This window comes from Aptenodytes patagonicus, chromosome 10, assembly GCF_965638725.1.
Source record: "Aptenodytes patagonicus chromosome 10, bAptPat1.pri.cur, whole genome shotgun sequence".
NCBI lineage: Eukaryota > Metazoa > Chordata > Aves > Sphenisciformes > Spheniscidae > Aptenodytes > Aptenodytes patagonicus.
This window is the reverse complement of record NC_134958.1, coordinates 24,255,358-24,270,918: the sequence shown is the minus strand read 5'-3', so window position 1 is coordinate 24,270,918 and position 15,561 is coordinate 24,255,358. Positions and strand designations below refer to the sequence as shown.

The 15,561-nt window shown below is 60.7% G+C and overlaps 1 protein-coding gene across 6 annotated transcripts in view; it reads right to left on the bottom strand.

The window, feature by feature from the left end:
- Positions 1-966: 966 nt before the first annotated feature.
- The window catches only part of ZNF609 (zinc finger protein 609), a 73,317-nt gene continuing 58,722 nt past the window's right edge, over positions 967-15,561 (bottom strand). For 5 of the 6 annotated variants that reach the window (XM_076348625.1, XM_076348627.1, XM_076348629.1 and 2 more), the window contains 6 exons: positions 7,012-7,099; positions 4,262-6,614; positions 3,567-3,933; positions 3,218-3,393; positions 2,397-2,613; positions 967-2,192 (listed from right to left, as the gene is read on the bottom strand). In XM_076348625.1, the coding sequence (XP_076204740.1) occupies positions 2,119-2,192; positions 2,397-2,613; positions 3,218-3,393; positions 3,567-3,933; positions 4,262-6,614; positions 7,012-7,099 (3,275 nt within the window). In that variant the 3' untranslated portion in view covers positions 967-2,118. The remainder of the gene's footprint in view (positions 2,193-2,396; positions 2,614-3,217; positions 3,394-3,566; positions 3,934-4,261; positions 6,615-7,011; positions 7,100-15,561) is intronic. The other variant, XM_076348626.1, reaches the window with a different exon arrangement.

Below are 15,561 nucleotides of genomic sequence, written 5' to 3'. Positions count from 1 at the left end.
GCTGGCGGGCCCTGGCCATGCCGGGAGCCAAGCTCTGCCGGACTGGCCGAGGCTGGAGGTAGGAGCAGCTGGCGGGACGCTCCCCCACGGGTGGGATGCGGGGCTCCCCCCCCAGTCACCCTGACCCCTCTGGTTCCCAGCCCAGCGGCTGCTGGCGGCTCCGTAACGGGCACGGGGTGGGTCGAGCCGCTGCTCGGCATCGCCTGCCCCATCCCCGAGGAGCGTGCCGGGCCACGCGGCCCCATCTCCTTGCAAAGACAATGAAGAGTGAAAGAAAAATGAGTCAAACAACAAGAGCAGGCTGGGGCCACCGTGCTGCTGGCACCCCAACCAGGGCTGAGACCAGTGAGTGCCTCCTTTCCAACTGGGTAAAGTGGGATGGGGGGAAATGGAGAAAGAAAACAAAACCCAAAACAACAGCTTTCAAACAATTGCTTTTTACAGTATGTACAGAGCCCGGCGGGCAGAGCATCCCGGTACAGCGGCCCCTCGGGGCCGGGTGCGACACGGACACACACATACAACCGAGACCGAAGGCCCCCCGTGCTCCCCTGGCCAGGCAGCGGGGAGCAGCGGGGAGAGAGCCGGGGCGGCCCGGCTGCTGCGGGGCCGAGGTAGAGCATCGGCCCGGGGAGAGCCACTGCGGGGCTGGGGGAGCAGAGGACCAGAAAGCCCCTGTCCATGGGCGCTGGGCAGCAGCCGGGAGCGGGGACCGGCTTCCTCCAGGGCCTGGTGCCCCGAGCCCCGGCACGGGGCTGGAGGGGGAATGGGCACGGCCCCAGGTGCCTCTGGCAGAGCCCAAGTGTGCTTGTTCCTCGCTGGGCTCTGCCCACGGCCTGGGGAAGCCGATTTAAAAGCAGAAGGTGGATGCGAAGGGGAGCCGCAGCCCTCGCCCCCCCCGCCCCACCCCCAGGTGGGATGCGCTGCCCTGAAGTTTGGGGAGCACTTGCCAGGGCGGGGGGGGGGGGGGGGCAGAGGAGAGGCTGGGGGTTTGCAGAGTCACAGCTCAGAAACCAACTTGAAAGCTGCGGGCATGAGCTTCAGGCAGGTCTGGACTGTGCAAGGCACTGGGGAGGAACCCTGGCAGCAGGCTGGGTGGTGGGCACAGCCCCCAGCTCTGCGCCTGGCTGCCCCCAGCCCCGCCGAGCCCCAGCCACCCGGGGCGGGGGGCAGAGGCTGCTTCACTGGGGCCAGGAGCAGCCCCCGGCTCCCCCAACCCACCGCTCCGGCCATTGACCACGCGCTGGCGGCTCCTGCCCACACAGGCACAGAGCAGTGAGTGCCATGGGGTGCGGGAGCAGCCAAGGGGCTGGGAGAGGATGCGCCCCACATGCAGCACGTCCCCGTGCCCCACGGCTGCCTCCAGTCAGGCTGACTCCCCCCAGCCCCATCCCGCCAGCTTGCACCAGCCTCCCCGACACCCGTGTGAGCCAGCCCTTCCTTTCCTGAGACTGCAACTCCATGGCGGGCTCGGCCCCGCACTTGGAGCCCCGGCGAGGAGCAGGCAGGAGGCAGCGCCCCTGCCTGCCCCCAGTCCCATCGCGCTCAGCCCCATCGTGAAGCAGCAGCTCGCAGAGACACAGCGGGGTCCCAAATCCATCGAGAAACCTCAGTGCTTCCGTTTCCTCTTCATATGCACCAGGCAGGCGAGTCACCTCCATCCCGAGCGCCGGTGCCCAGTAGAATAAATATTTCCGCAGGTACCAGCTCGCCCACTCACCGAAGGGGAGGGTGCAGAGGGGGGGGAGTCAGTGTGTGTCCGACGGGGGGGGAGAAGACAGAGTCTGCCTCAGATCATGGCAGGAACGTCAAAGCAGAACAATTAACACCATTCAACTGATGTCTAAAGGAGTCTCCAGCGCTTCCCCATGTGAGCCAGTCACATGTCTCGTACAGCCCAGGCGTCCCGGCGCATCACGTCCTGCCACGACCCCAAGGTCAAGTCAGCGCCCGCCGCTGGCAGCCCCGTGAGCCCTGGGGCGACGGGCAAACCCCAAACCCTCTGCCCTCAAGTGCACCCCCCGTGCACCCGTCCCGGCCACCTCTGCCCCAGTCCTGTTGCCCGCGGGCGAAGCAGGTTGGCCATGCCGGTGCCATGGGAGGAGAGCCTTACCGTTCTCACCTCCGGGGAGGTGGGTATAGAGAGGGAGCGGAGCCTTGCTGGCTGGCAACGATGGCTGTGGAGGAGAGACCTGCGGAGGAGAAGCAGCGTCAGGAGCCGGCGGCCCGGGACGGGCACCCAGCTGTGCCAGGGGAGCTGGAAAGCGCCGGATTCGGTCAAAGCAAAGCTCGGCGCAAAGGCTCACGCTGCCCAAAGGTGGCTACAGCTCCCTCCCAGCTCCCCTGAGCCGTGCCCGCGGCCCTGGCTGGGTGCCGGGGTGAGGTTTGGCTCTCACCTGTTGCATAGGGCAGGTTGTACTGCGCCGGCAGCAGCGAGTACCCGAGGTGGTGGTGGTGGTGATGCGTCGAGAGCAGGCGCTGAGATGGCGAGGTGCGGGGCCGGTCGGCGGTCCTTTCTCCCCCGCTGGCTCCTCCGACGCTGCTACAGCTCCCGCCACCTCCCACCACCCCGCAGCCGCTGCGGTCCCGCTCCTGAGACGTCTTCTCACTTATCTGGAGAGGAGAAAGCAGATGCACACTGAGGGACGCCACCCGCTACCCCAGGGCGCAGGGCAGCATCGGACCCACGCTGGGCACTCGGGGCTGCCCCATCGGGATGATGTTCTCCCTGCCTTTGCCTAAAGGCTCCCCATGGCACTGGGAGATGACAGGATGGCTGGTGACCAGCCCAAAAGCAGCAGGGCAGACGCAGGTCCCATTTCAGGCAGCTCCTTCCTGCCCAAAACCAGGGTTCACTGCCACTGTGTCATCCCAGCTCAGCCCAGGAGGAGCTTGTGACCCTACACTGTTGTGGGACGGAGACAGCTCCCTGCATCCCACCCACCAGCTCCAGCACTGAGGACAAGTGTCACCCGGTCGCTGCAGGGCCTGGAGAAGCCCCGGTGCTCCTCTGGGCCAGCCCTGCCCACAGGTTTGGCTTGTCCATCCCAAAGGGACTGTGTTGTGGGATTACTGCTCGGCCCCAGGTCTCCTACAGCAGCAGGAATGGCAAAAACCCACGGCAGGCAGAGTTGCTCCGGGCTGGTTATAGGATCCAGGGACCATCCCGAAGCTCGTGCATGGAGCTGGACAACACCAGCGCCTTCCTGACCCTCACCGTGGGCGATTTGCTCTTGTAGTGGCTGGCGTGCTGCTGCAGGATGTCCAGGGCCTTGGACTCTGAGCTGGATTTACAACTCACGCTGGGGCTGGCTCGGGACTTGTCGCTGTCGTCGCTGCCAGACGCCTTGCTCCCGTACGGGGAGAAGGAATAGCTGGAGGGTAGGTATGATCCTGGGGAGGAGAAAAAGCAGTCAGGGCATGAGGACTCTTCAGGCAGCACAGCAGGAGCACGTGGCTCTGCATGTGTGCCTCCAGGAGTAAGAGGATGTCCCACAGCCATTCCCTGCTCCGGGAGCAGGGACAGCCTGGGAAGGGACGTCCCCGAGAAGACCCCGGCTCCCTACCTGGGTAATTCTGCATCATGACGGTGGGCATGGCCCGGTAGCTGGGGTGGTTGGGGTCGTACGACTGGCTGTAGGAGTAGCCGTGCATGTAGGGGATGTAGGACTGATGCTGCGTGAGGGGTGAAGACACGGGGACGTGGACGCTGGGTCTGGGGTCCTTCCCCACCATGCGAGCCTCCTCGGTGGGGGTCAGTTTGCACTCAGAGCTGGTGCTCTCCTTCCCGTCCTCCTTGGACGCGGCTTCTTTGCTTCGATTTCTTTCTTCCTTCAACTTTCGGTCCCTCTCCTCTTTCCACCGCTCGTCCTCTGTCTTGATGTCCGAGTACTTCGCCGGGTAGACGTAGGTCCACATCCGGGGCTCGGCTTCCTGCAAGAACCAGCCAACCATCAGAGCAGCTGCTTCCCCCCAAGCCCTGCCTGTCTGTCTCCAAAACCAGGCCGGATTTGGAGACCAGAAAACCCCATTCCCCTTCCCCGGGCTCTCCTTGGCCCATCTGTGGCCTCCCAGCCCCATCCTTTTGCTGGCCCCAAGGGAACCTCATGGAGTCCCATCACGAGCAGAGGACAAAGTATGTTCTCTGAGGTGACAGCTGCAGCAAACCCCTGCAGCGAAGCCGTGGTGAGGGGCTTCCTCCAGGAGAAAGCCCACTGCTGGGCTGGCGGGCAGGGCCGAGCGAGCAGCAGGCCGGCATTACCTGTCTGTACCAGAGCACAGGGTCCACCTCCGCTTGCCGGCCACACTCAGAGCCAGCCTTTGTCTCGGCGGTCTCCTTCCCGAGGTGGCTGGCCTCGCTCAGTTTCACCTTGAGCCCCTCGGTGACCTGGCTGCCGGACAGCTTGGACGAGTCCTCCAGCTTGGGGATGATGACGGATTTGGCCATGTCAGGACCTCCCTGCTCCTTGGCCTTGCTCAGCCCCGACTTGACGAGGTCCGTGAGGCTCGGGGCCTTGGTGAGCGTCGGGGGCATGGGCGGCTTTTGCTTCCACTCCTCTTTGAGCGCTGCCTCCCTCTCCTTCAAGCCCAGCTCCGCTTTCTTCTCCAGCCCTCGCTGCTGCTGCTGCTCCAGGCTCTGCCGCTGCTTCTGCTGCTCCTCGTACTGCTGGCGGTAGGCAGGGTTGGTGCTCAGCAGGTGAGCGTGGTAGCCCTGCTCGTTGTAGCCATAGGGGGGCACGTAGGCGTACTGGTTGTAGTAGAGGGACTGCATGTACATGTTGGGACGCTGCTGGATGACCGAGGGCTGCTGGCTGGAGCTGCCGAGCTCTGCCTTCTTCTCTTCGCAGCCTTCACTCTTCACCTTCACCTCTGGGTTCTCCTGCTCCTCGTCCTTCTTCAGCTTCAAGGCCTGCGTCTCAGCCGCAGCCTGGCCGCTGGGGTTCAAGGGCCCCGGGCTTGCCTGGGGGTAGCCGGGGGAATAGTAGGTTTCAAAGCCTTGGTAATAGGGAGACTCTTTGCTCTGCGGTTGCGGGGGGAAAAGAGCTTTTTTGGCTCCTTCCTTGACCAGCTGCTCCGGATCCTTCGCCTTCACGCTCTCCAGCTTGCCCTCCCCATCCTCCCCGGCATCGGAGATGTCCGAGTAGGCCGGGCTGTTGGTCTTCACTGAGCTCGCCTCTGCCCCGTTCTGGGTGACAACATGCAGCGGGGTCATGGGTTGGGCTGGGTTGGTGTTCTCCAGCCTGCTGGCACCACCGATGGAGGGGCTCGGAGCGTTGTCGGTGAAGCTGTAGATTTTATCCGCCTCGGCCTTGATGCTGGCAAGCCGGCTCTGGTGGGGGTCGGACGAGCCGTTCAGCAGCCCCTCGCCTTTCGTCCCCAGGTCGCTGGATTCCCCCCGGAAAGGGCTCTTGCCTTCCTCCGCTCTGCAGGCTTTGCCAGGAGTCAGAGGGTTTTCTACCTCCTTGGGCTCCTTCTTCTTCTTGTCCTTCTTCTTCTTCTCCTTGGAAGGGGTGAGGGCAGGGTTGACGGTGAAGGGCTCTCCCATCACCGTAGGCTTGGGCTGGATGGGTTTGAGCTGAGGGCTGTTGGGCATGGTCTGGACAACGGTGGTGGCGAGGCCCGTGGAGGAACCGGGGCTGGCTGTGGTGAGGGTGGCTGTCTGGAAGGTGTAAATCGGCTGGGGGGGGATGGCTGGTGCAATGGGTCTGGCGGACTTTAAGCTTTTGGAAGGGATCTTCTCCGGCTTAGCACCAGATGTCTTCTTTGACTTGTCCTTATCAACACATCGCTTCTCCAGAGCGTCAAAGCCGTCGTTACTTGTCTCATCAGCCACAGAGGGACCATCCTCAGAGCCGTCATTGGACAGGGCACCTGGGTCGGTGTCTCCTTCCCCACCCAGCTTCTTCTTGCAGGGGACCTTGGCGCTGAACTTGCTGGATGGGGAGGGACTGTGGGGCTCCATTAAGCGCACCTTGGGGGTGGCCGAGCGAGCCGGCGAGAGCGAGCCCTTCTGAGAGACGGCAGCGCCGTTGCAGCTCCCAATGTCTGCGTGCAGGGAGGGCTCCTCGCCATACTCGCTGTCCACGTCCGCCTCCAGCTTGCTGTCGTCGTCCGTGTGCGCGTGGGCCTGGTGGTACTTCAGCCCATTGATGTGCTTGTACTTCTTGTTACAGTTTGGGTGGGGACAGTCGATGAGGATGGGAGAAGGGCAGTTTCGGTCGAGGACAGCTGGCTCCACCTTGACCGCAGCGGGTGGCACAGCTGCCGAGCCCATCGAGTTCGTGCGGATGCGTTTGCTGCCCTTGGAGTCCTCCGAGCTGGAGTTCAGCTCCATGTCGGAGAGGGGTTTGCTTTTCCGCTTGGTGACGGAGGAGGGACTGGCCTTCACATCCTCTGCCGTGCCGCCGGGCGGCGTGCGGTGGTCCGAGGAGTTCTGGCTTCCCCGGCGCCCTTTGCTGTTGGCTCCCGCCCGGGTCTTGCTGCTATTGCTGGTCCCTTTGCTGTCCGAGGCGGCGGCGGTCTCGTTGACAGGCGTGTTGCTGTTGGGGCGCATGCGTTTGCCCCTGCCCCGGCCGTTGCGCATCTCCAGGTCACTGGTGGGAGAGTCGCAAAACCTGCAGGGAGGAGGACAAGGAGGTTTTAATGGAGAGACAGTCGTGCCGGGACACACCGTCCCATTGTGCAGCGGGGACCCCCTTCCTCCCCTCGCTGTCAATCCCACAGGCTTGTCCCCCCCCACTGCTCCAGTAAAGAGGAATCGGCAAGAGAGGTCCATCGGCAAATGCTCGACCATCTCCAGTCTCCAGGATGAGGGAGCCTGTGACCACAGCGGCAAAGAGGCATGGAAGCAGCTCAGCTGGGCAAGGAGGAGATACTAACCCCCAGGGGCAGCCCCACGGGCACAGGGCAGAGCGTACTGGGTGCCACGGGGGCCGTACATGGCTGGGTTTGTCCTCTGCGCCTGGGAAAAGGGGGCTGAGACAGCGCTGCCGGACCCCACCAGCTGCTTACCGGGGAGGTGCCCAGTCGTGCTGCGTGCAGTCGAGCAGCGTCCCCACATACGTCTTGTTCCTCCATGTGACGTTGACCACCAGCATACCTGTAAGGCAAGGGGAGAGGGTCAGACAGGGCCAGGCGTGACCCCACGGTGTCTCGCCCTTCCCTGGGCATTGGGGCAAAGGGGGATCTACCCCTCGAGATAGGCAGGAGGAAGAGCTCAGCTCTAGGGCCGGAGGAAGGCGGACAAGGGGTCTTGGGCTCTTGGGAGAGGTGAGACCATGGGCTCTGGGCTGGAGGGGCACCAAGATGGGAGCTGGAGACCCCCGGCTCATCCCCTCTCTCAGCACAGCTCTGGTCGGCTTCCACCCAACCTCTCCTCCTTGAGCCGCTCAGCGCTCTTCCCTGCTTTCATGGGGATGCTAAAACCAGCGACCCACAAAGGGCTGCAGGATTTGGGGGGGCCTGAAGATCCACATTGGCTCCATGTGCACTCGGGTAGGGTAGGGAAGGCAATCTCTGGGGAGCAAGGGCTGGGAACCCCCCGGAGGAGATACGGACAGCCCCCAGCAAGGCTGTGGACCCCAACACGGAGCTGCAGACCCCCCAGCAGGGCTATGACCCCCCGTGCGCGGCTGTGAACCCCACGGCCCTCCGGAAAAGGCCGTTATTGCCACTAGGTGGCAAGCTGAGCCCAGCATCCCCACGCAGGCAACCACCCCTGGCAGGAAAACCCAACCTTAGGGGAACAACCCTCATCCCCCGGCTTCGCTTTGCTCCCGCACCCCCCGGGACACCCATCAGTCCCGTATCTCTGCCTGGAGAACCATCCACGGGGCTGCATCTCCTCTCATCATGGAGCAAAGGCATCGGGCATTCAGAAAACCTGGTGGTTTCAGCTTTTTCACACCAATTCAAGGAGAAAAGCAGCCTGGCTTACACCCGCGCCGAGGACATGGACCCTCGGCGTCTCTTCTTGGAGGGGTGGGGAGGGTCTTTCGCAGCATCACTCAGTTTTGTGGATATTTCCTCCCCGCCATGGACCGCTCTGATTACCGCAGCACTAATTTGACCGTGAGCAGAGTCTGTTGCGCCGAGCACATTTATCTGAGCAAGGTAAAACTCAGGAGATAGGAAACTCGTTTGCAAGGGTTGGTGAGCGCAGCGAGATATACAGCCACGCAGCCCCGGGAGATGGATGGAGCCGAGGGAGCCCAGAGCAGCTGTGCCTGAAGCACGTTTATAAATCTCAGCCCGTATTCCCCGTTGTGCCGTGCCAGCAGCCAGCTGCAGGCTTCGGGGGGAATAATATACAGAGCCGAGGTCCGACACCTGGGTCTGCTTTGGAAAGAGAAATGAAATGCAGGTCTTCTCTCTCCCCTTCTCCTCCTGGAAAATGTTGGGTGCTCTGGTGGGAGAAGGTCGTGGGAAGACACGGTGCCGGCACATGGCCAAGACCTACAGCCGGCTCATCCTGGTGAGCAGGAGAGGCTGGGTCCTGCCTTTGGAGGAAGGTGCTGGGGACCTGCCTTAACATGGATGTGGTCAGGACGCGATGCCGGAGACAACGCGGGATAGAAACGAGCAGCGAAACCAACTGCTGGGAGCCCACAGCCCCACGCAGGGGGAGAAGGGGATGCTGATCCCAAGCATCCCAAGGTGGGTGTGCAGAGTGTGGTCTTCACCCCCCATGCTTCCTAAGGTGGCTTTTTTTGGCAGGCAGGAACCTGTCCCCTCTTTCCTCAAAACCCAGGGAAGCTGCCAGCTGTGTCCCACGCCCCAGCCCAAACCCACCATCCCCAGGACACCTCCGTGGAGCCGCCATGGGATGCTCCCAGGAGCTGCAGAAGGACCAAGCGGCAGCTGAGGGACCAGCAGCCCCAAACCAGACCCCGTCCCGGGGACCAGCTCATCCCTCCCGGCCACAGGGCTCAGAGGAGCAGCTCCCTCTGTCCTCCCCACGGCACAACCAGCACCGGTTCAATCCCTCTTGAAGCTGGCGAAGACCACGTGCGCTGCTGGAAGTTAATTGCACGACAAGCCACCAGAGTCTCTTGTGCATCCTGGGGCCAGCGTGCAATATTAGAAAGGACGTGCTGGCATTTTTCGCCCCGCCACCACGATCACAGGGGAGAGATGAAAGACGAAGGGGCGAAGCGAGCCAGCACTCAGCCGTCTCTCCCTTCCCTCCCTGTTGGAGCATCAACCCTCCAGCACACACCAGCCTATATTTAACCCACTGCAACCAATCATACCAAATCCCCTCCTAATCCTCCAACAATAACCCAGGACAATTTAAACCCCGGGGATAGATCCTAAGCAGCTTTTTTCACCCGCCACGTCCCCCTCCCGCGGCAGGATGATGACAAGCACGGGCAGGGCAAGGGCGGGCAGCGAGGAGGCAATGCACTCGCGTCCCCGAGGCTGGAGATGCTCATGCACAAAAAGCTGGCAGCGATGTTCTTGCAGAGGAGGAATCCCGCTCCAGCCCCACCTGGTTTCATGGGAAGGTGACACCTCGGATGCTCTTAAGCAATCAATACCGCCCAAATCTGGGTACAAACCAACGAGCATCCCGGTCACCGAGTGCTCGCATCACCGCAGAGATGTACCCCAGCAGGAAAAATTAACGGTGGGTTGACAGTGCCGCGTTGCTGTCTAGGAAGATGGCGTATGAGATTATCCATTTTTACAGGATTAAGAGATGAAGGGAGCTGGGGGATGCAAAAAAAGCACCATGTGGTCCTTGTATGGACCTTGCATGGGTGCTCTATAGCAGTGGAGCTGGGGCTTGGTGGGTGCACCCGGATGGTGGGGAAGTGGGATGGACAAGGACAACGCTGCATGAAGTCCTCCATCCCAACGCAGCCCTAAATTAGACCAGACTAAGCCTTTCTGATGGATAATCCCTGCTGGGGCGCAGCTCTTCCATGTTAAAATGTATGTGGTGGTGTCTGCTTGCACCAGGAGCCATCACATCGGGGGGGAAATGTGTGCCCCAGGTGCTTGGGGGGACCTGAGTCACATTTTCCCCCTTTGCAAAGACGAAGCCCCCAAGCCCAATCAAGAACATCTCCAAACCCTGCTGAGAAACCAGGGTGCCAGCACCCGTGGCGAGCAGGGATGCCCTCGGATCGACACACAGCCGGTTCATCACATGGCTCAACACCACCCAGCCATGATGCTACTGAGCTGTCTCCAGCAAGGCCAAGTCCTCAAGCATCGTGGGGACTGCTAGGATGCTTGGAGGAGCTTCCCCAGCCTTGTGGGGAGCAAGGAGATGTTGCGCCTCCAACTGGAGAGTACACCCGCTGAGAACTCTGCTAGCTTTCCGCTAATTTTGGGGTGCAGGGGACCTCTGCAAGGCAATGGGGTGACAGCCTGTGGCATTTCCCACCCCGAGGAGAGGCAGTTTGCATGCAGGCCCGTGAACCAGCTCAGATCCAGGGTCAGTGAAGCCCCACATCCCATCTGCACCAGTGAGCAGGAGCAGGGATCCATCCTGCACTGATCCTGCTCCAGGACACCACCAAGCCCTCCAGCACCTGGAGACATTCAAGGTCCTTCTTCCATGAATTTCTCCTCCAGCTGCATCACCTTTGGGATGCACTGGCTTCAGGATGCCTCTTCTTCAATTCATTTCCCCTCCAGCTGCATCACTTGTACGATGCTCCAGCTTTGCCATCAGCCCTGCTCACGTGCAGGGAGCCTGGCCTGACCTGTAGTGCCCAGGGTTTAGGACACAACACCCAAAGCTGTTGCATGGCCGTCATGCAACAGCTCCGCTGCTGCTGCCAGGAGAGCAGAGGACACCATGGGGCAGGGGACGGCCAGCACAAGGGCCACCTCACCCAGCGAGGAGAGACATCACTCGGCAACTACCATCATGGGCAAAACCAACTCGACTGGGGAAGTTAATTTAATTTATTGCCAATCAAATCAGAGTAGGATGAGAAATAAAAACCAAATCTTAAAACACCTCACCCCACCCCACCCCTCCGTTCTTCCCAGGCTCAACTTCACTCCTGATTTCTCCACCTCCTCCCACCGAGGAGCACAGGGGGATAGGGAATGGGGGTTGTGCTCAGTTCATCACACGTTGTCTCTGCCGCTCCTTCCTCCTCACTCTCTTCCCCTGCTCCAGCGTGGGGTCCCACCCATGGGAGACGGTCCTCCACCAGCTTCTCCAGCATGGGTCCTTCCCACGGGCTGCAGTTCTTCAGGACCTGCTCCAGCAGGGGTCCTTTCCACGGGCTGCAGTCCTTCAGGAACAGACTGCTCCAGCGTGGGTCCCCCACGGGGTCACAAGTCCTGCCAGAAGACCTGCTCCAGTGTGGGCTCCTCTCCATGGGCTGCAGCTCCTGCCAGGAGCCTCCTCCAGCTTGGACTCTCCATGGAGTCACAGCCTCCTTTGGGGACATCCACCTCCTCCAGTGCGGGGTCCTCCACGGGCTGCAGGTGGACGTCTGCTCCACCATGGACCTCTGTGGGCTGCAGGGGGACAGCCTGCCTCACCGTGGTCTTCACCATGGGCTGCAGGGGAATCTCTGCTCCGGCGCCTGGAGCACCTCCTCCCCCTCCTTCTTCACCGACCCTGGTGTCTGCAGGGCTGTCTCTCTCACATCTTCTCTCTCCCAGCTGCTGTTGCACAGCGTTTTTTACCCTTTCTTAAATATGTTATCACAGAGGCGCTACCACCGTCGCTGATGGGCTCAGCTTTGGCCAGCGACAGGTCCATCTTGGAGCTGGCTGGAGCTGGCTCTGTCCAACATGGGGGCAGCTTCTGGTGTCTTCTCACAGAAGCCACCCCTGCAGCCCCCTCCTACCAAAACCTTGCCACGTAAACCCAATACAGTCTCCCAGGCAGGGTCAGAGGGAGATAGGATCTTTCCATTAAACCACGTAGAGGTGGATGCTCGGATGGTGGATTACGGTCACTGGCCGTCTAACACCTTGCTTTCCAAGGGACAGGAGGGCTACGAGAGAGGCCTTGGAGCACAGAAAAAGCAGCAGGAAAACCTTCAGCTTGGGTCATGCCAAGGGACAAGGAGCCAGCGAGGGTGTGTTTGTGGGTCCCGGTGACCAAAGTGATTGTGGGGAGTCGCACCACTTGTTGCTGATCCCATGGGATGGACATTTAGTTCAGCAGGACCTGCTGAACACGCACAACACCCACTGCCACGCTCCTGCCCAAACCCCGCAACAAGCGTCCAACCTTTGGTAACGGTGATGATGTGACTATGAGCGAGGTCCTGACATTGTCCTGCAAGAGGATGGCCCATCCCACTGCGGCTCATGCTGGCCAGCACCCGCATGGGATCGGGGGCCACAGCTCCCTCTCCGTGGCCTGAAGCCCACCCAGAAGATGCCTCCAGGATTTTGGGGACCTTGGTGCCTCTCAAGACTTGGCAGGGCAGGCAGAGCACAGCCACGGCACCAAGACCCCAGGGCCACCTGCGAGCAGCCCAGACCTCCATCCTCATGCTCCCAGAGAAGGGAGGCAGAGGAGTCCAATTTAGCTCCCAGGAAAGCAGGGCAGAGCAGCTTGCAGCTCGAGAGCCTCCTTGTAAACAAGCCCTTTAATCCAGCGCTCGGCAGCTAAAGCAGGAGCCCCAGCTGGTATTACCTGGGGCAGCTACAGACGTGCCTTAGGGAGATGGACGCGAGCAGTAGTCCTGTCTGGAGCAGAATATTGCTCACCTGTTGATAAAACAGCCTCTGTACAAAGCTGACAGATGCTTCGAGCGCGATAAGCTGTGCATTAGCTCTCCTCCAGCTCCCCGCACCGTCAAGCCAGCAGTTATTAGACACGAAGCGGTGGCGCCGGGGGAGCACCGGGGAATGATGCATAATAAAGCTCTGCTTCTCTACAGCGACACACAAGCAGCCACCGCGCTCGGGGGGTTTGCAGCCTCCCCATCCGTCGATGAAATGGGAGGAGGGTGCAAGGCAGCAGCCAGAAACACCAGCAACCCTCGTGGCGCCGGAGATGAGATGCCCCGTCACCGAGCGGCGCCGGATGATGCTCCCACCCGGAGCGAGCTGCCAGATTGCTGATCTGAAGATAAGAGCGGTCACAGCCGCATTGTCACGGCTTTAGGGGGCTTCGGAGGAGCGCGTTGAGCCTGCGCATTGGCTCAGCAACCTTGGGAGGGGATTTACAACCGCTCGTTACTTTGGAAAATGCCATTAAAGCAAACAAGAAATCCATATTCCCGCTCCTCGCCCTTGCTGCATCAGCCTTAAAAACTCACCTCCTGTTCCCGGGTTCGAGTACACACGGCTATGAAGACCGGAGCACGTACATAGGGGATGGTGTAGCCCCCTCTGAAGCCCCAAAGCCCACCCATAAGCAATGCAATCTTGCCACATCCCCCTTTTAAAACACCCCCAGAGGCAAAGAGCAACCGGAGTCGCAATTGAAGGCTGCGGCTAACAGTGAGCAGCACGTTCAAAGTGCAAAGCCATCAAATTTGGGGTCAGGCTTCCTCACGGTCATGGTAAAATCTTCCAGTCTTTGCCCTCACCCTTCAAACCTTCCCCATCCTCTCCCAACCTATTGCATCTCTCTCCTGCTCCGTGCAAGGACACATCCACATTGGCATCTGCAGACCCCAAGGACGGGCACGCTCCATCATACCCTCATGAGATGTTTGCAAAAGCGCAATCCAAACACCCGGAGCGCGCGAAGCTCAGCCGTGGGTGACCTGCCGCCACCATTCCAGCACGGAGCGGAGAAAGGGATGCGGAGAGAGCTTGCTGCGGTGCTGCCACGCCGCAATCCTCGTTGCTCGGAGGGTTTGCATGTCAGACGCCGGCTCGTTTTGGTTGCAAACGGCACCAGCATGGTGCCAAGACGCAGTCCGCTCGCCGCGAGCAGAGGCAAGGAGGTGATGTGCTCCGAGCCAGGTGACACCAGCTCTGTGGAGGGGGGTGGAGGAGACCCGGCAGCTAACGAGGCAGCAAACGGAGTGATGCTTTCCAGTATAATTAGATCAGTTAATAGTTCCTGCAGATTGAAATCACACCTAACAGAATTAGGGGAACTGCCAAGACAGCTGCTCCCACCAAAGGCGTTTCAATAAAACACATTCCCTGCACAAGATGGGCTCGGCAAAGGGACGGTGTCGCCAGCGTGGCTACGGGAGGGCACATACAACTGGTGCCTGCCGCTGGCAAGACCGGACCTCAGCCTGACTCCAACCTGGAGCAGTGGTGGAACAGACTGACCACGAGCCCGGCGCCAGATGTTTGGTGGTGGGAGCCCACCGGGATGCCTTTGGCAGCGATCACGGTCTCACAGCAGGTTTTCTAGAGGGGGGAGAGGACGAAGCTGGTGTTCGAGGCAGGAGGGACGTCGTGGGGCTTCACGCTCCCATCTCGGATGGAGTCAGCTCCAGCTTGTCCTTCTGAGGTTGCTCCAGTGTTGCCGGGCTTTGGCTTTAGGAGCCCTTCTCCCCGATTTCGCAGCCCCACAGCCAACCCAAAAACCATTTTCTACATAAAGGGAGTTCTGTTCGAAGAACCACGTTGCCTTCCTCTACCCAGCCTCATGGGAAAGGAAGTTTTGCAACCGCCCGAGCCCAAATATGCTTTTGCCGGCGTGCACAGAGCAATGCAGATCCCCTCATTTCAGGGGCAGACACCGTTAACGTGCAGCTGGGAGAAGAGCAGCTTGCAAAAAGGTCCATGTCAGAGCAATTACCATGGTGGTCTAAGGGACACAAATCCAACTTTCAAGGAGGCATCGTGCCACCGAGAAGAGGTGCCTGTCTCCCGAGAGGCTCGGTGGCAACCGCTCGCGATGCTGCCCAGTGGCGGGGGGGCTCACCGAGACCCAGAAGTGCCCACAGCATTCTGCTCGGGAAGCCGGGACATAAGTGGGAGCAACCATAATTCTGCACCTCCCAGTGCCAATCACTCCAGGGGATTCAGGGATGTCACCCCTGGGGAGAAAGCGGCTGCTGTAGTCGAGCTAGGAAGCGCCTGTCCACCACCGGAGAGGATGCTTGATGCAAGCCAAGCACTGCGAGAAAGAGCTTTCCGAACCAACTGCTTCGCCAAATCTCTTGCAGTTAAGCTCTGCTCTCATTAACCTGGTGGGAGCAGGCAGGATCCACGCATCGGGATCCGTCAGCCCCATGAGGATAAGGATCCATCCTGCTGCTCCTGCTGCCCTGGGGTCTTTCTGAGCCGTCCAGCGAGGCTGCAGCATCACAAGGAACAGGGAGAGAGGTGGATCCCTCTTGGTGAAGGTGCTGGGATCCCTCTGGAGATCTTGGGGATGTTCTCCGGCCACACAGGCATGCTCAATCGTTTTGAAAGCACCTCATTTGGATTTGTAGACATGCCCTTGGTGTAGCTTTCTCCCCTGTATCCTTCAGGTGAGGGATGATGCTCGCTGCATCCCAATACGTTTCACAAGCTCCAGCTTTGGACAGCCAGGTCCAGCATCTCCTCCAGCATCGCCCTTGACCCCTCCATCAACAATGGGAAGGCAGGAGGGAGATGCCAGGCAGGAAATAGGGATGGTTTCACCCTGACTTTTCACTCGAGGATGAGAGA